General features: G+C 24.7%; 1 protein-coding gene across 2 annotated transcripts in view; it reads right to left on the reverse strand.

Annotated features, from left to right (window-relative positions):
• LOC128953932 (protein trachealess-like) overlaps positions 1–26,219 on the reverse strand; it is a 38,939-nt gene extending 12,720 nt beyond the window's left edge. For both annotated transcript variants that reach the window (XM_054299474.1, XM_054299473.1), the window contains exons 1-2: positions 25,768–26,219; positions 18,522–18,611 (exon numbers count right to left, since the gene is read on the reverse strand). In XM_054299474.1, coding sequence (XP_054155449.1) covers positions 18,522–18,611; positions 25,768–25,868 — 191 coding nt within the window. In that variant the 5' untranslated portion in view covers positions 25,869–26,219. The remainder of the gene's footprint in view (positions 1–18,521; positions 18,612–25,767) is intronic.
• Positions 26,220–26,430: the final 211 nt, after the last annotated feature.

The raw sequence follows: 26,430 nt of genomic DNA on the forward strand, positions 1-26,430 counted from the left end.
AACAACGGCAATATCATTCAACAATTGACTTAAAAATTCAATTACTTGCTATTATGATTGCAATTATAATATAATATATGGAGTGGTCTCTCTCTCTCTTTCACTCACACACACACACACACACACACACACACACACACACACACACACACACACACACACACACACACACACTCACTCACTCACTCACTCACTCACTCACACTCACATACACACTCTTTTATGATGATTGTGAAGTATTTGATAGATAAGTTAATGTAAAATAAGTCTAAAAATGTTTTGGTATTCTTCTTGTGTGATGACCGACCAACACATCGAACGGACCATTAATGAGAGTCAGAAAATCAATGAGARAGTGTATGGCGAGAGAGCACCGGGAGAAGAGAGAGAGAGAGAATCTATTTCTCAATATACTGGAGTTTGTATAGTAAGGCGTGACTCGCATCCTAAGACTGTGTGACTACCGATGACTTTGACTATGTCTTATGAATACACAATCAGCCATATATTGATGAAAATGGTTATACAACCCATCATAACGGTATGAGAGCATACCATATAATAAACTGTAAATACTCGGGCATTGGTATTAGGATTATGAAAACATATTATACATATACCAAACAAACACAATAAGTTTTATATTGTGTTAATAAACTAAATGGCAAACGAAAAGTAAAGTAAAAACTTTAGTATATATTTATATAATAGTCAATTGACATTTAAATTGCACCCAAAGCTACAATACCTCAGATCTAGTTAATAGTCAACAGTATCAATGATATCACAAAATAATTTATTTTAATATACATATGCATAACATAGTAATATAATAATATATTGATATTTACTGAGAGAAAAAGTTATTGAGAAAACAGTATTGAAAGTTAAAAGCAATTTTATGACATCCTATTAAACCATTTATTTAGTGTTTTCTCAATTAAAATATGTCTCTGGATATCATGAGAGAGATTAGCTATTAATTTCAATGCCATTAAGCTATAAACTCTTTATAATGTATAAAAGTATAATATATCTTAAAAATTCACTCTCAATATGTGTGGTAATAAATAATCACTTAAAATGATTAGTTTTAAATTAAATTGAAACTTTAGAAATCAATATAATTAAAGTTGATTTTAATTTCATACTTAAAATTAGTTTTTAATAGTTTTTTTGTTTAACTGTTAAAACACACCACACATACACACTTGTTATCAATACAGTCATAAAATTGCCATAATTTTGATTAAAATTCACTTGAAAACCATTAGCTATGAATAAGTAATTTAAAGAAATATATTTATCTATTAGTACTACAGTATATACTGTTAATGTTAACCATCATATCATTTTTAATGATGATTTATCACTAAAATTAAAAAATAATTAATATATATAAAAACAACAACATCACCACACTATCAACAAAACAAAACAAAAATTATAATGTTTAAAAGTTAAAATTAATATTAGGTATGGGACCAAATAGGTATACCACATATATAATATACTAAATATATGCTTTTATATATATTAAAAAATAGATACCATATTTTGTAAGCAATTATCGCATCCATCAAAATTATAAGTTATAATTAACAATAATTTTCTATTATAGTGTATCTATTTATAAGTAAATTTATATTATTTCTATTATACATAGTATAACTTAGTAAATATATTTTTTATTTTTATAATATAGTATATTTATGTAACTTATTATATTGTATAAAACATTTTTTTTAAATTTAAGATGATACATCAATTATAAAATATAATAATATTATTATAGTAAATAATTTTATCAATATTAATGGTTGAGACATTTTTTAATTAACGTAAAATATTACATAATAATAAAATTAAGTAATTATAATAAATTATTATCAATGAAATTACTTTTTTTGAAATAAAATATTTGATTCAAGTTTTCTTTAATTTATATTTTAACAAATCAATTTTTCGTGTTTTTTAAAAATCATTAGTCAAATGATTTAACGATTATGTAAAACATGGACACAATTTAAATTATAAAATATATTTAAAATTAGATGTATATATTACTTATTTATTGATTAAGTTTTATTTAACAAAAAAAACAGGTAAAAGCAATTATATTAAATAACATTCAAAAAATAAAAATCAATTAATCTTTAAGTAAAATATATTTATTAAAAAAAAAGTTTCTAATAATAAACAACAATTTTTTCTCTCTTTCTCTGTCTGGCAATGAATTTGTGCCAAAAAAATATTTATATAAATGGTATAGTAGTATACCTGTCATTTATTATAAAAATTTGATTTATCTAAATTTCATAATAATTATTATTTTCCATAATTATATATCTGATATATACTGTATATAATTTTTTTCATCATTAAAAATATAAAAATAATACACAAAAGTTTTATACAGTTTTATATACACACATTCATACATAGATTAAATTAATTTCATAGTCAATAAAAAAAAGTCATGGTTTGACTCTAAAAAAATAAATAAATAATTCGTTTTTAAAAGACTAGACTTTTTTTGTGGGGAAAATAGAAAAATGGGTTTATATTTATGTAAATGTATTTTTCAATTTAATTTAAAACATTATTAGTGTGTGTCTCGCAGAAAAAAAAATAAATTATTTAAAGATAGCACAGAAAAAATAATGTAAATCATTTTTTTTAATTTTCAAAATATATGTTTATACATTTCTAAGATATTTCATGTATAAGTATGTTATTATGGAAATATAAATTTTTTTAAAGTGAAAAATGAGACCCAAAAATAATATAAAGAAAGAGATGGATAGATAGATAAATAGAAACTTTTTTTTAGAAAAAAATATTATAATTAACATGAATTGAAATTAAATATTTTTTTGGGATAAATATTAGTGTGCAAAATAATTTTGTGTTTAATGGTTTTATATAGTTTTCAATAGATTATTAAATGTATTACATAATAATTACCATAAACTATGATATTAATAGTACAAAATTTTAATTATAACAAATAAATTATCACTAGTTTTTTGTATTTATGTATAAATAATTATTAATATCTATTTGTTAATATATATATATATATATATATATTTACAATTTATACAGATTGTTCTCAATCGTGATCAATAGCATACCATACTATGCTATACTATGCCATAAGATAACATACATACTATACTATACTATATATTTATATATTGAGTAAATGCAATTTTAGTTAACATAAACTTCATGTGTATTGAATTGTAAATCAGTTTTCGCATTATTTATTGTGAATTAGTGATAAAGGGAGAGAAAGAGAGACTATAGCATAGGGTGTTAAGAAAAAAATAATAATAAAGTGCCCATTTAGGAGTGTTATATCACTGGTATATTGCACTGGAAAATCCCGGTGCTCTTATAAACGTATATAGTCAATGGCCTGAGTGTGTGTGTGTTTAAATCAAGTGAGTGGACTAACTTAACTAACTGACCAAAGCGATACACACACACACACTATTTTGTATGAAGTGGTGGGGAATGGTAGGCGATAATGAGCTAAAGATGCAAAACATTAGTACTGTTCATATAAGACAACAATCAACGCTACGGTAATATTGTCAATGGATATACAGTATATAAACTGTAGAGTACCAGTAGAGTATCTATTAAATGAATGGCCATTATTAGCAATTCTATCGCTTATACAGTATATACAGTGTGTCAGGGGATCAGACAAAAAAAGGATCGCCGTCTATAATAACGGGATCGACACACACACCAAATAGCCACCAGTCAGTGCCATCCAAAAGAAAAAAGGCAATGAAAATCTTTTACGAGGCATTAATGGAGGCAATTGTGAATGTGGTAGTATTTCTACACACAATATACATAAGCACTGGTAGGTGCAAACACTAACACTTATATATATATTCAATACAAACAGAGATCTTCTCATAAGGCAATCATCACTTAAGTTAATCCATCGAATGTAAATAAGTGGAGGAATATCAGGACTTAAGTGTTTTTAAGGAGATTGTGATCGCCAGAAGCGCGCATCTAATCTGATCCCGGAGTTCAACACTGCAAATAAACACAACACTGATGACTGATATGTGAAATATATAGTCAATCCATCAGATAATGGTTTTCTGGTATAAATACTATAAATATACAGTACACAGGCTGTCATAAAAGGTCATGAAAATCCATAGGAAAACAATAACCAAATAAAATTGCATTTAATGTTATACTCTATATATTTATATTTAACTTATTGTATATATTCAATGATTAAATCTAAGTATAAGCCAAATAAATAACAATAAAAGTGATTCACATATTCTATTGTAATTTATATACGAGAATATTCTGCTATTTATTTATATTAAGTGTTTTTCCATTCATTAATATCAAACAGTATATTATTATTTATATACAGTAATATATATAGACTTTTAATGTAAGTTCACATTTGCAACAACAATAACAACAACAAAATTTTATGAATTAATATTATATTTAAGTCAGTTGTAAATACAGTGAATGAGTAGTAAATTTAACATTATTTGCTTCATTAAGTATTTTGAATTATATGTGATGTTATATGAATCGTATAATTTTTAATTGCTAACAAACTTTTTTCCCTTTCTCTCTCTCTCCTCTACTCTACTCTATATCTATTTAATTTGAATTGTAATTATTTGTTTTACAGTAACAATCCTATTGTTTGAGAGAGGAAAAGCCGTTTTTGGGTGATACTGTACTAGAAAAGCCGTGTCACTTACTGATTATAATAACACAATAGTATTACAATAATACTGTATATCTAATATATCTGACCTTTTTGTTTATTATTGTCTCCCGAAATGCAAGCAATTGGCAATTGTAATGATTGGGGTCTCAATCTCTATCTCCTCTATCTATTGAAATCATTTAGTGTGAAAGGGCACTGGGATTTTTAGATATATGAGCCAATTGAGCTAATTCTATGTTAGATAGATTGAATGACTCCCATATATATACAGTACTGTTATCCTAACTGTCCACACAATCTTTCTCCCAGACTCTCACTCATTAGAGTGTGAAAAACAGGGCCAACAATATAATGGACTGTTGAATGTAAACACCAAATAAAACATTGTATAACAATAAATTGTATATATATTGTTAAGTAGACTATATATTTGATTATATAAATGCTACTAAGATTTTTATAAAAAGTAGACTGTCCATTTTATTATTGTATAGTGTATTTCCAAAAATAGTGTCTTTTTAAAAAAAGACTAATGGGACAGGGAGGGCTGTTAGTGAAGATCAATTAAGTTATTAACTCTAGGGTTTAACTTAAGTGCCAAACATATAATGTATTAAAAATACAATCATATAATACTGTATTTAATTTGGAGAGAAAAATAAATTGCTATTTACAACAAACCATTAAATTTTTGATATCATAATATACAGTAAATACTGTACTACTATCCAGTAATCTATGATGACTTCAACAAAATGTATATCAATTTATGATTTKCAATGAGTTTGTTTGTCGGATAAATTAGTCCCAATATTAAAATCTCTCTCTCTCTCTCTCTCTCTCTCTCTCTATTAGTATAATTACAATAATACTGTAGCAAAAAAAAAATAAATGCAACTAATTATAAAATGGATTAATGGTTTAAATTTGTGTCATAAATTTGTGCAATAAAATAACAACAAAATTTTTTGTCTATACTTTACTGATATTTACAGTTAAATATCAATGTATTWARTGTCAGTGAATAAGAGAGAGAGAGAGAGAGAGAGAGAGAGAGAGAGAGAGAGAGAGAGAGTTTTAAATCATCAAAAATGCATTAAATGAAAACAAAAATAAAACAAAACGAAAAAATATGTACAGAATATTCTCTACAATATTTTTTTTGGTGGAAAGTAAATACACTAGAGATTGGGGACCACTACCACCAGATAAGCAYAGTTAGCCTTATAGTCCATCAGTGGTTTGGATAAAAGTCATATAAAACCATAGATACGGTATATTTAATATATAGATATAACTTWTATATACACWCAGTATGTATTTGTTATAAGGAAAGAGAGAAAAAAAGAAATTTAAGCCAATTTCCAATTATCATATCTTTACTTTATTTTTTGTTCAATGGCTTTGAATTGTTTGATGTGTGGTAACTGTACCTCAAAAATAAAAATACCAGTGCTATGACTATTACTACTACACTAGCAATAGTGTAAAAACCTATTTACCAAGTGTTGGTCCTCTCATTTCGACACATAAGGCTAACTGCCCCTCAATTATCACTACTACCAGAGCTGTGTCCCTCCAGTATTGCCAATCGGGAATCAAAATGCAATACATTTTTTACTAATATTTTTTTGTATAATACAATCGACATTCCAGTAAATATATATAWATTTTAACAATATATTTATATATTTATAAATAATTTAGTTTAAACTGTTGTACAAAATAGCAAATTAGTCAAAATTTAATTAAAATTATGATTAAAGTGTTTCCCATAATTAAAATTACACCAGTATTGTAAATAATATTTTAGATGTTATATATATACACGAGTGTTGACTGTATTTAACATTTATATAAACAATAATATGGTGTAAATTGTGTGCTTTTTTGTATAATATTTTCACTTTTTCTATTTGTTAGGGATTTTCTATTGAATAAATCCTCTAAAGGAAGAGCTGTCCATTTCTTTAAGGTTTTTATTAAATAATAAGAGAGTTGGGAGGCCTCTGATAGCACCGGCAGTCTGAATATACAGTATATGTGTTTGTGTAGACAGTGGCGAAAAAAGTTGAAATCCTATGAGAATATTGCGGATATTTTTTTTCGTTGGGCACAGTCATCAACAGCTCCAAGTGCTTGAACATAGTGTATATACACACACATCACCACAATGTATATATCAGAGCCCATCAACTATCACGGCATCCAATTTGCTTCAATACATGTCTCTCAATATGTGTGTTTCCAGTGCACAGTCAGCTCATAATGTTTGGTCTGATATGACTTATGTTTTTTGCTTTCTCTCTCTCTCTCTCTCTCTATGCACTGGTATAATACAATACAGTTTTTATTCTGTACCTAATATGTATGGCACGGAAATTGAGAAAATGGACATTCAGTGCCAAAATGCTATACATATATGTGTGCCGTATATTCTCCAGTGTATTAATGCCTGTGTATATGGCATTGCACTGGCATTTGACTCTCCCTTTCCCGCATCCAATTGCATAATATTACGCTTAGTCTCTCTCTCTCTCTCTCTCTCGTTCACTATCCTCTATCTCCCTGTTCACTGAAAACTTGGAGATAAACTACAACACAATGTTGTTTAGCGTTAAATAATAATGAGATGCTATTGATGATGACTATGGTGTGTATGTGTGGACAGTAGTGTGCTTGTGTGATGTGCTATCGGGCACTACATATGTATAAAGTATGTACAGTATGTATGTATCAGTGAGCACAGGGATGTTAAGACAACAAAACAAAGCTGTAGGTCATCAAATAGTGCAAAACATTCATACAAATACTGTATATTTAATAAAATGTTTGCTATTTTACACGGTTTTAATATCTAACAAACAATTTTTTTCAATAATATATATTGATATGTCGTAATATATTTTTCAATGTAAGAAATATAAATTTTTGATTTTCTTTTTGGATAAATGCCATAATTTCTATATCTTTTCAATACCACTATTAACACCATTGCATACCTATTTCCCCTCCAAAAAATTTTGTCCCTTAAATAAATTTTGTTTAAAAAAAATCAAACATAAAAATTATTTTTAACGACAGAAATATTTATCACACAAAAAATTATTTTTTTTTCTTTTACTTTAACTCGTAATTTAATATTTTCTAAAAAAATAACATATTATATATAAAAAGTAAAGATTAATTGGAGAAATGCTTTATGGTTTAAAATGCGTGGAGAAAATAATTTTAGAAAAAATATTTTATTTTATTTTCTAGTAATATAGATATTTATAAATATATATATATATACATAAATTTTTCGTATATTTATCTTTTAAAAAATCCAATATAAGCAATATATTTATATATATATATATATATATATAGAGTATATAGCTTTGGGAATAAATTTCACGACTATTAAGACAAAACTTATTTTTAATTTTTTATATATTATATATGGAGTATATTTTTCTATACAACCAAATAACTAAATATACAGTATATATATATTTTTTAAATATATTTATTTTTGAGTAGTAATTTTGACACCGAAACCAAAAAAAAAATCTGGTCCTATTATTTTTTGAGGTCAATGGTAAATTTGTGAGCGATATGATAGGAATGTTAGCTCATCATCAGCTCAGCACACATATAGACATACAGCTATCACCACCATTACCAATGAGTGCCCAATGCTTTTAAACCATAAATAAGAGACCAATCATTTATACATTATTAAAGAGGCTTAGTGTGGTTATGGTAGGAATATTATATAACAGCACATGTATATGTTAACCGTCACACACACACACACACACACACACACACACACACACACACACACACACACACACACACATACATACACACACACACACATAGACATAGACATAGACACACATATTTATACATATGTACATAATATTGGGAGAGAAAAAATATCCAAAGGGATGGGAGCAGAGAAGAGAGAGAGAGAGAGAGAGAGAGAGAGAGAGAGAGAGATGCGGTATAACTGACATAAAAAATATTAATCAATAAATTAGTCATTTGTTGCCGATTTAGGCGATGAATTAGTTATAAGCAAAGCACTTTGCAAATCATTATATATTTTTTATATTATATATTTATCACAGAATTTTTTGTATGTATGTTTAGGTCTGTCCCCTAATAATTCGGTATATTTGATGGTCTGTATGGTTGATGATGTATAATGGTTGGCTTATGTATATAATGCAATATATTTATATTTTTAGTGTGTGTCTAATCTAAGTGATATTATATTAAAATATATGACTCCACCAAATCCATAGTCCAAATGTGTGGCTAATAGTTATGACCACAAAATTGCGCTCATTGTTAATATAACAATGCAATACAAAAAAATATTTATATTATATATATAAATATATATTATATGATTGCTTAACAACATAAAATATACAGTACATAAAAACTTTTTTTTATTGCTATTGAATATATTACTACTTAAATATGTATTATTATTGTTATTGTTTGGTGTGTGTGTGTGTGTGTCATGGGATTTGGTGATCAAAATTTAATGCAAAAGATATTTTGATTTGATTTTTTTGTATATCCAAAAACATTATTTATTATTTAAACGAAAATGCGTTCAAAAAACTTTTTGATATAAAAAATACAATTTATATAAAAAAATTTGATTTTTTAAACTTTGCTTTTATGTGTATCACCATCAAAATAATCTTTTATATATCATTTCATATATATATATACTACTCAAACTTTTTTTTATATGTGACTATCAATATGTTAATCAGATTTTTATTTATAATATTTATCACAAATATTATATTACTTTACTCAACATTTAGGAAAATATTTTTGAAAATTTATTGACTCTCTCTCTCTCTCTCTCTCTCTCTTCAAGCAATTACTTTAAACCCGAAACTAGGGGACAACCAAAATGGTCTCTTTTGTACAATTTATGCCAATAATAATATATATATAAAACTATTGAAAGTGATTTATATAAAGCAATTGAATTGTGTGTATAAATATGTATAAAAATTGTTTAGTCAAACATACATAAAGCATAGGCAAATCATAGTCAAATACAAGAATAAAAAAGGGGAAATCAATAGCCATAACATTTATAAGAGAAGCCCATATTTTAATAAATTAAATATAACAACAATTGGTATCGAAAAATATATATAATATAATATATAAAATTATAAATAAATAGATATAAAATTACCCTAAAATTGTCGGTATATATATAAATATAAGTGTAATGTCGGGAGCAATAAAATTATCATATTTTTATAGTTTTTATTGTGTATTTGTGTTGTGTGTGTGTTTAAACTTTTAGTTTTTTGCTATCAGTTTTTTTGTGTGGCATTTTTATTTCAAAATGATGTGACTTCATGTTGTATTAAATAATATTATGTTTTCAATAGTGATGTTACAAACAAACACACACACACACACACACACACACACACACACACACACACACACACACACACACACACACACACACACACACACACACACCAGCATCATTACCATTACAATGGCCTATTGGAGAGGTTAGGGCTACATATATAAATGTATGTATGGATGACATATTGTCGGCTCCATTGGCAATGGTACCGGTGCTGTAACCCCAATGTATGCTTGTGTGTGGCGGCCATCCATTTCAATGTAAATTTAAAGCAATTTCACATATTTCTCTCTCGCTTTTTAGATATTTGATGGCAATCTATGAGTTATCTATGGCTTTCCTCTAACATCCAGTGTATGTATGAGCTGTAAGAGCTGTTGTTGTTGTTGTATGTGTTTGGCTGTGATTTTATGTGTTTAACTGCTATTAAAATTCAATATACTTATACAAAATGCATTGAAAATCACCATTGAATTGCCTCTTATGGCACATGTTTTCAATATAAATGCTAACACACAGACACACACAGATATACAACAAATATTACATAATATACACGAAAACATATTGTAATAATAACTTTTATTATGATAATGTTATTATTTTATTTTTGTGTTAAAATAATATTATATGCTATTTGCTAATAATTAGATTAAACGTGATTTATAATTAAATATATGATGCTTGCAGGCAATTACATTAGCATATTACTGTATATATAAATGTATAGTATATATTCAATATAGATTAATGTTATTTTTTCAACAAAAAAATAGGTAAATCGGTAATACCATTTAATTAATTTAAAATAATTTTTGTGTGTTATTTTTAACAATGGCTGTAAAACATACTTATTTTTATTTTAAAAATAACTTCTTATTTATATATAATAAATACAATATCTCAATCATGATTATTGTAAGTGTATAATATACCATATAATATAAGGTATATATACGTATACGATATATATACTAGTATATAAATAGCATAGTATATAATTATACTATTAGTAGTCATCAAATGTGTCATATTTTTTTTGACGGATAGGTATATCAGTTATAAGGAAACCCCTTATATTAGTGGTGAAGAGTTGATTATATACCATATTTGACAGTCTATACTATACTTATTTATCTTAATAGCTAATAATTTTTTAATAAATTTCAACTTTTAATAGAAGATTAAAATTTTTTTGACTGACATTAATTTATAAGTATTGTTGAGTAATTGCTTATTATATTTATGTAAAAATAAATTTTAAATTTAATATTTATATTTATAGTAGAATTACTATAAAATATAAATAGAGTAGTAGTACTGTACTCATTGAATACTTGTTGAATATATTATATATAAATTTATATATTATTATATCAATAAATTTGTATTAATAAATTAAATATAAAAATTATATTTATGTTAAATACATAATAAATTGGTTAATTGCTATATTTTTATTTATTGATAACAATATTTTATTTGACACAAATACACAACAACGACATCATTAACATTATTTTTTTTTTTTGTATATAAGAGAGAACATGTAGTTTCTTATTGAAAACATTAAAAAAATGTTATTTAATTTAATTTAGAATTTTTTTAAAAATCATTCGTTTAAAGTCAACATAAATTATATTTATAGATATATTATAATATATAATACTATATTAAAGTTCGTGACTTTTTCTTTATGATAAAAATCAATTGAAAAAAATCAAAACGACAACTACGGAAAAAACTATCTGATCTCTCGGTGTCTCTAAAACTTATCTCTTAATGTAGGACTTGGAGTGTGAGAAAATAGTCTCACCGTCTGTGAGGTTACTCTCTCTCTCTCTCTCTCTCTTTCCTAAAGTCTCACTTAGCAAATGAATCTTTCAATAGTTTGTAACCATATTTTTTTATATGTATGTCTTATATATTCAATATATATCGTATATATATATCTTACATGTATGTTATATAAGACTCTTCCGTTTGCCTTTAAGCTAAAGACTGCACACATATCTATCGGTTTTTTTATCTCCCTGTGCTTTACAATTGAATCGTTAGAATATATAATATTATATAAGGTATATCTATCTATCTCTATATAATAATCCCCTTTGCAGCCAAATATGCCCTCACACTCACTCTCTGTCTCCTCTTTCCCACTAAAAAAATAAAAATATTTGAATTTAATTATGTTTTTCTTTCTCTAATTCTTTTCTTGTTTTTCTTTTATCATTTTCACTAATAAAAGTCAATTTATTATTATAGCTGAAAATAAGATACATTAGACACACATACACACACACACACACAAACTTATACAATATATAATAAACACAAAGTCATAGTTATATATATAAATTTATATAACTACAAGTATAACATAAAGCATATTGAAGGGAAAGGGTGGTGGAAAAAAGATTGGGCACTAAATAGTATTAAAATAAGATTTATGACTTTCCCTCTCACTCAGTGTGTTTTCCCCTTTCCCTCAACTAATGAAGGAAAATATATAACCATTAATATCACATATAATATACTTAATTATTTGCTATGAAATAAAAATTGTTTGCTATTATATAAGTTTCTATTATTATATATATTTATATTATATATATCACGTGTTGCTTACATTGTATGTGTAAGTGTTTGTCGACAATACAATACAAACAACAATAATAGTAAAACAAATACAGTATTTTACAATTATTGAATATATAGTATATATAATGAGAAAAAATATATATTACATTATGCATAAAAAATTATTTGACTAAATGTTGTTTATATGTAGATTAAATTAATACAATTTGTATATATAATATAGTACTATATATACTATATACTGTATATATAAGCTAAATACATTTATGAGAACATAAAAGAAACTTTGTTTTAAATAAAAATATAAAATTATTATCATATTATCGTCATAACAATTATTATTACAAATTTTACAGAATATAAATATAATAAAAATTTATATGTTTTATTTAATTGCTAATAATTATTGCTTTTATGGCATCGTTTTTATTTTAATATAATATAATTATAATTATTGCTTAATATTGTATATACTGTATATTTCAATGTTGCCAACAATTACTTCACACATAAACTGTATTTAAATAATTTGAGTAAATATCATATAATAATAGTAAAAAATAAAAAATAAAATTTTATAATATCCATTTGATTCTCTCTCTCTCTCTCTCTCTCTCTCTCTCTCTCTCTCTCATACACACATTTACTAATAAAAATTGTTTTAAACAAAAATTATTAATGTCCTTTAGTTTTTAGCTAAAATAAACAGCTATTGAGACACACACACACACACACACACACACACACACAGAGAGAGAGAGAGAGAGAGAGAGAGAGAGAGAGAGATCTTTTATCTCTCTCTCTCTCTCTCTCTCTCTTTCGTTGTTGACCTTCATTGAAAACCAGAAAACCAAATGAATTTAATTTTTCTTTTAGTTATTTTTTTTGCTTTAAAACACATCTCATATTATATATATATATATATATATATATAATATAAAAGTGAGAGAGAAATGCAAACATTTATTGCCTCGAGTTATAACTTATTATCCCAAACACTAAATATAATGCCAGCAAAAAAAAGTATAGCAAAAAAATAGGTACACAATGTGTGTGTAATCGTTGTCTTTATCTTAAGCATTAAAGGGGAGAAAGTAGTGGTTAGGGAGGGGAAAAAACACCATCACTGAAATGTGTATATATTTTTAAATACATATATTATATACATAAGAAATCATATAAAATCACAGTCAAAGATGTGGGAAAATATATAGTGTATATACAATATATACTAATGTTGTTGTCTTAAATATATTATATAACGCTATATGTTTAATATATGCAGTAATATTAGAAAATATGATAGATAATATAACGTTTAAATTTGTGGCAAAAAAAAGTTTTATAATTTAGTTTTAGTTATATATATAAAGTATATTTATATATTATATTAAGCATTACGGGATTTATTAGAGAAAAGATTCATATAATATAATAACTATACCGACACTGAATTTTATTAAAAATTTATATATAAATATAGTATTATAGACTGACTGTATATTTAATATAAAATTTTAAAAAATATTTCTTTCAAACTTTTGCTTTCTCTTATCTAACCATCCCTTTTGTGTCCCTTTCCCTAGCATTATATACAGTATATTCAATATACTCGACAGTTTACTTATTAATATATATATATATATATATATATATCAATATCACTGTATGGATGCTTGAAAAAGATCGACTAAATTAAGTTATATAAGTAAAATAATATATTAATATATTATATATAGTATATAATACTATTATCGTTTCACTTATATTTGGTTCAAATGGGATAAATCAGGTCTCAAACTTTTTTTAAGGCTTATAAATATAATATTGTGTACAATACAGTATATTATACCGTATACTGTAAATGTTATATATATATATAATTTTATAAAAATGCCTGAAATAATGCTTTTTACAAAAGTCGAGAGCAAATGTGTATTATTGGTGGAAAAAATTTAATAATACTAATAATAATAGTAATAAAATTATTAAACATAACACTCTCAAAAATACACACATATAAATACATACATAAGCAATATATTGAAGGATAATCAATGCAAATTCAAACAAATATGTTAATTCAATTCAATTCAATTTTTCCCTTTCATCTATAAAACCACTGTATTTTAGGTATACTGTATATTGTATGTGTGGTTTTAGTAAGTGTTTGAATGAATGAGTGAGTGAGTGGGTGAGTAAAATGAGTATATAAAAATACAGTCAAAAGAGACCATAAAACTGTAGTACACCCTCTCTACTCAATATAAATTTATATATAATTGAGTAAATGTGATAGTACAATTTTATTTTTACTGTTAAGTTATGTTTCAATATAATGTGTCTTTTTTTAAAAAATAAATAAATTTATATTGAAATTTAATCATAAAATTGTTTGATTTTTTCTATATCCCAAAACTAAAAATTATTGCAAAACATATACATTAAGCATGTGATTTTTAAGAACATTTATTTACAAATATATATTATAAAATATACAGTAGTAAAATAATTATGAATACATAAAAAAATATAATAAAGTTATTTTAAATGATAATTATAATAAAAATTAGATGCACAATATTTCCTATAAAATGTTTATATATTCCCCAAAAATTTACTATATATTCCTAATAAATTCCCTATAAATCCCTGAAGTAAAGAAAATATTCCCAACCTAATTCATTAATACTATCAAAATATTTTATTAAACTATTAATATTGATTTTTACTAAAGTTTAAAAATAATAATTTTGTATAAAAACATAAAAGGCTAAAAACTACAACAACTTAAAGGTATAATAGTTAATTAAATTTATAATAAAYATTTTGTACTCTAAAAATTTCAATATTTGTTATCTGAAAATTCAACTTTATATTAAAAAATTAAATATATTTTCTTTTATAACTATAAAAAAATAAATATTTGCATTATTTTTCGGGAAAATATAAGGGAATTTATCAGGGAACTTTTTTACTAAACGGTTAAACCTATCCTTTTACGCATCCCTGATTAATATATAAAATATAATAAAATCTTTTTAAATATTATTATGATATTTCGCATGACTATACCTTATGACTACATATAAGTTTTTAGGACACTTATTTATGATAATAGTTGTATTTGTATTTATTCATATTTATGTTTATTTAAGGGATTAACTCTCTTAAAAATCACATGCATAATATACATATATTTATAGCATTAAAAATTTGTGGAAAAATTTCCACAAAAAATCCAAAAAAAAATTGTTAAAATTAGTCTCATGTGTGTATGTTGTATACTATTTTTGTGGGCACCGGCCTAATAGCTTAGGCATAAACACACTCACACACACACACACACACACACACACACATAGCTAATAAATATAAAAGTAGGACTATGCAAGTTGACATTAAATGTTTAGGACCAATTGAAATGATAACTTTTATGTCAAACTATAACACAATGTCATAATAATAATATTTTATATACTAGTGTTCTATTTTATTTTGAATAATGGCCCAAAACATTGTATAAACTGAAAATAAAGTTATATATATATACAGTATATATATAACTTATATATTATTAACCATAAAAACCATATATATATTGAAAGTGAGATACGACACACACATATATCTGTATTAAAGGTAGGCTTAATATCGGAGCTCATCATAAAAAAATAGTACAATAAAAACAGTATTTACAGTAGAGTCACTAAAAAAGACAGTTGTATTGCTAGTCTATTGATATGTTTTTTGTGTGTATGTGAGGCATACACCACATACTATCTAACAGTGCTTTTTTCGGAACAGTCCGGAGAAATGGGTAAATAATCCTCTAATGGAGTGCACACTAGAAATAAGCTTTAATATTGAAAATGAAAAAATAAAACAGTTTTTTATATATATGTTACATATAATATGTATATACATTTGTGAAAGTCTATATATTTTATAGACAATCCTAGACAATCATCACTACATATACTGATCATACCGTTTGCAAACAGTGGGTTAGAGAGAGAGAGAGAGAGAGAGAGAGAGAGAGAGAGAGAGAGAGAGAGAGAGAGAGAGAGAGAGAGAAATAAGAAATAAGTTAAATAAATCCAAATATAACTATTAAATTGAATCATCAAATTGAGAGCTAAAATCCTAAAAATAAAATAATAGGAGAAAATTGTTGAGATATAAAACTGTATATTATATACTGTACTTTTATAATAATATACTGTATATTATTATAAAACTTTATATTATCAAATAGTTATTATTATTATATGTTATATGTATTATATTATTTAATGTTAGTTTCATTTAAATTTAGCCATTATTCTCATTTTGAAAAATTACTTTAAGTGAAAACTTAATACATAAATGCAATAAATAAATGTATAACTTATTATTTGTGTAATATTTTTCTATATTTAGATAAGTTAACCATTAAATATACAGAATATGTTTGCTATGATATCAATGAAATGACAAATTTGTTTATTTTTTGAAAGAAAATAAATGTTATTTTTTCGGAATTTTTTTCTGTGATTGAAATAATCGTTTTCTAGTGTATGTGTGTGTGAAATAAGCACCGGTATGTTAGTATGTGTGTGTATGTTAGACACACACACACACACACACACATATTAAGATGATGATAGGGCACTCGTATACATAATGGATTGAACACAATGTGAATTCTCAATGAATGTCACATACCATACAATTTTGAGAGTCTATAAGTGATACCAAAAAACGAGAGACGTGTGCTTTAAATACAAGTGTCTGTCTATGGTGTCTCATATTTATACTCTCTCTCTTTCTCTCTCTCTCTCTCTCTCTCTCTCTCTCTCTCTCTCTCTCTCTCTCTCTCTCTCTCTCTCTCTCTCTCTCTCTCTCACTCACTCACTCACTCACTCACTCACTCACTCACTCTCTCTCTCACTCACTCTCACTATGTGTATGTGCCGATGTGCCGACACACACCCGATCGTACAAATTGCTTAATTGTCATACAAAATATAGCCTCAAAACGCCAGCTGAGAGGTAGTCACGAAGTCATCAGATTTTAAGCACATATGACTACGACTACTACTATTACTACTGTTTTTTTCTACACTACCAGTGCTTGCGACTACTAAAGACACGTAAAGTAATCGGTAGTCAAACGGCAGACACACACACAGTCATACAAACGTTTTACGCAAACGATTATCACCGCAAACAAACAAAACAATACACACAAAAAAGTGAAAGAAAAATTGAGACTAAATATATAATAATAGCCCAAAAAAATACAATCAACACATATTGTGGTAAAAAAATTATATATAAAAAAGATAAATGTGTTTTCACGATATAAATATACTGATATGATTTATACAATAAATACTTATAATTATTGCTAACAATAAGTATCATATAATGTCTAAATAAAATAAAATATTTTTGTTGTTGTTATTGTTATTGTTATTGTTGGTGATGACATTAAATACTAATTTATAATAATAATAAAATTAATATTAATATAGTTGTTATAGAAATATAAACAATAAATCAAAATAAATTCACTTAGAAAAAAATACATTTTTTCTACAATTTTTCAATGTCTATTGAAAATAAATATATTTTTCAATTTTTTTTTGAAATCTAAAACTATAATTAAACAAAATTTCTCGATTTATGTCTGTATGTGTTGTTTAACATAATTAGATTCAGACCTAATGTTTTTTTTCTAAAATATATTATTTATATAATAAATGTTTTTTTTGCTTGACATACCTGGTTTGTACAGCAGCTGCCTGTGCTGCCGACTCGACACTTTGATGGTGATGGTGGTGATGATGATCTTTGACACCAGTGGTACCGACTCTGTCAATGACAAGGAGAGGGAGAAAAAAAGATAAATACAGATCAGATAAGTAACTTTTAAAAAAATTGATAGACAATTGTGTAATTATAATGATGATTACAATAATAATTTTTATACAGTAGTATAAATAGTTTATAAATTAAGCAATTAAAACAAACAAACAATAAAAATGATTAAACAATTAATTTTTGAAAAATAATGTTTAGAAAATAATAATAAAATAAATTTTGATTTCATTACAATTATTTGACTATTTGTTGTTATTATATTATCTTTATTATATTAATACAGTATTATTATTTATTATTACTAAAATTATTATAATTATTGTTATTGTTGTTCAAAAAATTAGTGTTGTTTAACACGAAATTCAAGTAAACATTGTTTTAGTGTTGTCTTAAAATTAATAATAATAATAGTAAATAAAATCTTATGTATGTTTGACTTAAAGAGAGTCACCAAAAAAATCAAATAACTAAAATCAGGGACTCTCTCTCTCTCTCTTAACTACCTGTGCTTGTTGTGTAATATCTCTGTGCGTCAGTCCAGATAGAGAGAGAGAGAGAGAGAGAGAACCAGTATATGGTTATTAAGCGGCACAGTGGGGTATAGTAATGTGTGTCTTGGAGACCAACCATAAGCTAGGGGTATAGCAGACATACAATATATTGTATATATAATATATATGGTGTGCACCTTATCCTCAGTGTCTCTTCTTATATTATATGCTGTAATACTAGTTTATTAAGGGATGGAAACGGTGTGGGGATATGTATAGTCTCGTGGCTCTTATATATTGTGTACTGTATAGTTTAAATGGTGAGAATCTATGGGAGAGCACAGGTAAGCACAGATCACTGATGGGTATACCTATGCCTCTCTCTCTCTCTCTCTCTCTCTCTCTCTCTCTCTCTCTCTCTCTCTCTCTCTCTCTCTCTCTCTCTCTCTGTTTCATTCAGTATATGTAAAAATGTTATGTAAGACTAACAGAGCTAATATAAATTAATAGTTTTGAAACTTTTTTGCAGTATTTTGTATTTAATGATACATAGCGTATATAAAGAGCCAGTCAATTGATATATATATAAACGGTTATAGATAATTTAATTCTGTAAAATAAATTTAAGAATATCATATCGACCACACTTAATATACACACTAACGCAAAACTAGGATGACCAGATATACATAATATCGGGACCAACGAAAGACACTATGCTACAGGTCAAACCACAACTGATAAATTTATTATGACAATGAAACTTTGTAGTCAAGAAATAATAGTTTAATATAAAAAAAGAATCATCAAAATCGAATTGGTAGTTTAGTTTTTATGGCTTGTTAAGTTTGTCATAAATCATATTATATAATATGGTCTAAATTAAAAATGACGTTATTTATGAATATTATATATTTATTAGATTTAATTTTAAATTATATTAATATTTCTAAAAACGAAATTTTAATATATCGACTAGTTTTCAAAATAATCGAATTTGAATATAAATCACACTATTGTAATTTGATAATATAATTTATATTAAAATTCGATAATTTTGAAAACTAGTCGATATATTAAAATTTCGTTTTTACAATTAGCAATATAATTGAAAATTTTATCTTATAAATATATAATAATTATAAATAACGTCATTTTTATTTTAGACCATATTATATAATAAGATTTATTACAAACTTAACAAGCCATAAAAACTAAACTACCAATTCGATTTTGATGATTCTTTTTTATATTAAACTATTATTTCTTGACTACAAAGTTTCATTGTCATAATAAATTTATCAGTTGTGGTTTGACCTGTAGCATAGTGTCTTTCGTTGGTCCCGATATTCTGTATATCTGGTCATCCTAGTTTTGCGTTTGTGTGTATATTAAGTGTGGTCGATATGATATTCTTAAATGTATTTTACAGAATTAAATTATCTATAACCGTTTAAAAGTTATTCAAAAATTAGGTGGCGCAAGATCAATTGACTGGCTCTTTATATATAGTATAGTATTATACATCAAGTTTTATTCATTAGCTAAGATTTATATTTTTTGTTATAATTTATTATTATTTAGTTATTTTTTGTGTGTTAAAAAACTAGAATTGTGCCTAAATTTAAAAAAATATTATTATTATTAAATATCTATGGAAAAATTTATTTGCATAATTTCTCAACAAATTTTTGGGCAATTTTTCTTTATCGTATATTTTTTAATACCATTAACTATAAATAGTGTACAAAAATACCAGATATTGGCAAATGGCGTATAAGTTGATAATAAATTGATTTTTAAATAATGATATCAATGAGTATAATATATATATATATATATATATATATACAGTATTAGTTTTAATGTTTGAAAATACAATTTACTTCAATTTTTTAAACAGTATTTTTGTTTTTATATTTTTTTGTACAAAAATTTGGTTTTACATAAAATTTATGTTTAGATTCCTAGAATATTTTGAATTTAAATTGTATTTATTTTTTGTTGAATAATAAAATGAAATAAATTTATTTATCATATACTTTAATTTACAATTATTTAAAATTATAATAAATTTTTTTCTATTAATGATATTTAATTACCGTAAAATATCATAAGTTATTATACCGTATTATATATATATTAATATTTTATTGTAGTAATAGATGATATAGTCATTAAAGCAATCAATAAAATTGGTTATGCAATATATTTTTGAATTGAGTTTTATAATACTCTTGTCATTGAAAACAAAATAATATATTTTTTCAAAAAATTTTTATTTTAAGTTATTTTTATTTAAAGTATTTTTTATCCATAAAATTTGCATAAAATATATTTTTGTTTAATAGTTAGTACAGAGTAACAAAAAATTTTAACTACACAATATCAATAAAATGGTAATAAATATTATTATTAAAACTATTATTATTATTTTTTATTATTATAGGTTATATTTATTATTGAATAACTAAAATAACCAATAATTTAAAAAATTATAAACATTTTAGAATATTGTCAAAATGGATTTAATATTTTAATAATATATAAATATATATTTTAAAAAATTTATTATTCATTTATTAAAATTGCATTTAAATTACAGTATCAATAATACAGTATTGTGTATTAATGATAATAATGTAAAATAATTATGTTTCAACTATTTGTTATATATATATCATAAATGCTTATTATTAACCTAAAATCTAATGTTTGTATTGATGTTAACTATAATATGCTATACGAGTGATGCATACTTAACAACAAACGAAAAGATGATTTTTTTGTTAAATTAAAACAAATTAAAAACCTTTTCCGTAGATATAATTAAATTTTCTTTTTAAAAAAATATCAATTATAGTAAAAATTAATGTTATACAAAATAATCGTGAGATTTTAGTTAATATATTAATAATTTTAAATAGCAAAAACATGTTTTTTTTGTAATAAATAGTTGTAAATTTTTAATAAATTGTGTAACTATGCAATCATGTGAGCGGGTGAGTGTGTGTGTGAATGAGTGAGTGAGTTAGTGAGTGAGAGAGAAAGATAGATAGATAGATAGATAGATAGATAGAGAGAGAGAGAGAGAGAGAGATTGTTATTAATAATAAGATAATTGAGTTAAAACAGCAATATGTAAGCAAATATTTTTTTATAATAAAATATATTTTACTTAATTTATTAAAACATTTATTTTTTAAAATAATATCTTCAATGAAAAACATATAAATATTAAGAGATATATAGATATATTGGATATATGGGATGAGAGAGAGAGAGAGAGAGAGAGAGAGATAATAAAGTTTATTAAAAAAAAGTTTATTTAAAACATATACACAAAAATAGGTTCTCAAGGTTTTCAATGATAGAAAAAAGATATTAAAGTGAAGAAAATTTTCTAAAATTTACTAATTTTCTTGACTTAAAGGCAATTAGATTTTAAATGTAGATAATATTTCTGGTATTAAACTCTAATATTAGATTTAATTTTGCATTCATATATCTATGTTGAGTGTTGTTTGTCTGTATATACTTATATTGATATTTAAAATACAATATATTAAACTTATATTAAAAGCTAAAATCATCTCTTCAAATAAATAAAGTGTATTTAATTGACTTAAAATATATTAAATCGTATAAAATATATTTAGATAAGTTTGTGGGTTAGAAAATTTAAATTAATAACAATTATGTTTTTTAAATAAAAATAAACCTAAATTTTGTTGAAATTAAACTGATTTAATTAGCATGATAACATATTAATGATAAAACTGACTAAATTTTATATACAATTAGACAAAATTACATAATTAAAAAAATCAAAATTAATTACAAAACAATAAATACTACTACTAATATTGATGTCACTGTAAAACAAAATTACATTATATATTCATAAACATTATTATTATATATAATTTATATATATATTATATACTGTATAAATAAATTTTTAAAAATATATTATTTTATTACTAGTATTACAAAACAACACACCAATTATAGACAATCATTATATATATATTTGATATTTTTTAAAGGAGAGCACCTGAAAAAAATACTTTAAGGTTACGACTTATAAGACAACGATAGAGATTAGACAGAGGTTTGTATGATATAACTATTATACAGTATATCTATTGTACTTTATATCAAATGTAATAGAAAAAAGTTGTGATAAATACACCACTGGGTTTTCAATTGTGGCACAGGTATGTCTTAAGTGAATGAATGTGTGTCGGTTTAACGTAAGAAACACCGGGGAAAGGGAGATAAACATTAATAGTTAGTGAATGTGTGTGTGTGTGTGTGTGTGAGAGAGAGAGAGAGAGAGAGAGAGAGAGAGAGAGAGAGAGAGAGAGAAAGTAATAGCAAAATGATTTTCTCTGTTTTAAAAATTTCTGTCATTGATTAGCATAAGAAACTAATTTACAAAATGTATAGTTTTGTTTCAGTAAAAAACTAAATTAAAGTCAATAATATATATATAAAGCACAACACATATAATGAATATAATAGTAATATAATAATAATCAGAGAAAAAGTAAGAGAGAAAGAGAAATTGCAAAATATTATATAACATTATTATATACAGTATTATAAGCGTATAATTATAGCACTAAAGCAAATGATAAATGCATTTCAAAAAATAATTATAATTTATTTCATATTTCATAAAGAAATCACAATTATTTCTTTGCTTTCAATGATATTAAAGTTTTTGTTGTTTAATAGTTTTTTCACTTGTCTTAAAGTGTGAGTTTGAAATCTTAGTTATTAAGTGCAAACATTCTCTCTCTCTCTCTCTCTCTCTCTCTCTCTCTCTCTCTCTCTCTCTCTTATCTCCTTTTTTATTTATTCAAATTGCAAGATATGGTCAATTGATATGCAAATTGTTGGTAATTATAGACAAAATAAAATAACACCAACAACATCAATATCAACAATAAAACCCATCAAATAGGATATTCACTAAATAAATAACTACATGTATTAAAAAGCTTAATGTTTGCTATAATATTTTTAAAATATATTTTTAATAATGATAAATGTAATAATACAGTATGATAAATAATCTTTTCCCATATAAATACAATTAGTTAAAATATATTTACTTAAATAATTGTAAATAATAAGTAATTGTTAGTATTTTTCCCTTTTTTAAAATTTAACTTTAAAAAACTTCTTAGAAATAAAAATAAAATCATTACCACTAATAATAATACATTGCATTAAATATTATGACATTGATGGGTACTGTAATTAGATGTATAATATATTAGCTATGTTTTATCTATGACACCGGAAACCCTATTTTTAATTTATGTTCAAAAAAAAGTTGTGTAAACTTATTATTATTTAATATATCAAAATAATAAGTTTAATGATAAACATTTGCTATGAGTTTTATTAGATTCATTATAATATTTAAGTATTATTATTATTAGTAGTAGTAGTAGCCCTGTTAGGTACAATAAATAAAACTTTTATTTTTTTCGTCAAAATTATCCCCATCTCATGTTAAACATCCTAAATGCTAATTTTAATTAAATCGGATTTATTAAAAAAATATATAAAATTAAACAATATTATGGGTTATAAACTTAAATTAGATTTATTTTAATAAAATTAATTTATTTTTTTTATTATTTGCTGCTATTTCACTGGATAATCATTAAAATGACAAAAAGCTGTTATTAGTAATAACTTATTTATCTAATAAGTTATTACACACACAAGCACTGGGATTAGTTGCGAGGGATTAAACTGGATTAACAAACTGCTAAACATTGTTAGCCGTAATACGAGTGCTAATTGCTATCATTTATGACATAACATCTGCTCCCATAACAAAAAAAAGTTAATCTTTTTTAAACATTGTTTGTGCAAATCATATGCAATCATAACTTTTATAAAATATTTCAGTTTTACCGGTAATTAAAGATATAAATGTTTTTGTCGTAAATAAAAATACCATATTATTATAACTATAATAATTACAGAATAGGATTATAAAAAAATTATATATGTAATTAAAAATAATAAAACTGATTTTTTCTAAAGTTTTATTTGATTTGTTTTTTGTGTTAATTTAAAAGAAATTTCTAAATGTTTTATTAAAAACTATCACAATATTGAGTCAATATTATTGACAATAACTTAATGTATTTTTTACAATAATATTAAAACAAATGCATTAAAATTATGTTTATCCGGATAATTTTTAATTCACACTTTTAATATTGAGACTACTTAAACAAAATTTTACTATTACATTATTTATAACAATTAAATTATAAAATAATTATAAATCTCAAAATCACAAATTTTATGCAACTTTAAAACATACAAAATGCAAAAACACTATATTAGAATAAGCATATTAATTATTTTTATAATACTTTATATTATATTTATAATACATTTAAATTTTAATTAAAATTTGATAATATCTCATAAATTAAAAAATAGTTACTAAAATTTCATCACTAAAACTAATAGTTTTAATAACAATAATATTATAATATATGATTTTTATTATAAACTGTAATTACTATTGCTATAGTTACATATTTTAAAGTTATATATAATATATGTAAACATTTATATGTGAAAATGTATTATGCAATAGCATAGCTCACACATACCTGTAATATGGGTGATGATATGGATTGTATGGGTTTGGGTCCATCATTGCCGATGGATCGCCGACCATACCGGCTGCTGCTGCTCCTCCCTGACAGTACATACAGGGACATAACGGTGACAAGTGATGCGGTGGATGAGGTGCCGGTGGTGGAGGCGCCAAGTGATGGTGCTGTGACTGATGGTGCGGTGCCGATGGCGAGTGGTGGTGATGATGGGCAGACACAATGGCCGAGCCTACAGTGTTAGCCAGCTTTATGGCTATCGGTATGTGATGGAGTGTGGATGAGATAAGTGATAAAACAGTTGAACTTATTTGGTCGCACACACACACATACACACGATAGATAGACACACAGAGAGGATAAAGATAAATAACTTTTTCTTCCTCTTTCTCTCTCTCACTATCTATCTCTCCCTTTCCCTACTATGTCGCGTCCGTGTTGTTTGTTATTGTATAACAAACAGTATATTATTACAGCGCGACACACAAGCAACCGGCGCAACGCCTACCTTAACATCTCATTGGATATGTTGGGCACAACTGTTTTTAGGAGGACAGGTAACTATGGGTTTTTGTATGGGCGCATCTCCAACACTGATCGCATGACAGAGCACAGGGAGAGAGAGCTTATGGATAGAGAGATACAATGAGTGTGAATGAG

The sequence above is a fragment of the Oppia nitens genome, unplaced genomic scaffold, assembly GCF_028296485.1.
Source record: "Oppia nitens isolate AA-2021 unplaced genomic scaffold, nextdenovo-longstitch-racon4-pilon3 scaffold24_pilon_pilon_pilon, whole genome shotgun sequence".
In the NCBI taxonomy this organism is placed as follows: Eukaryota; Metazoa; Arthropoda; class Arachnida; order Sarcoptiformes; family Oppiidae; genus Oppia; species Oppia nitens.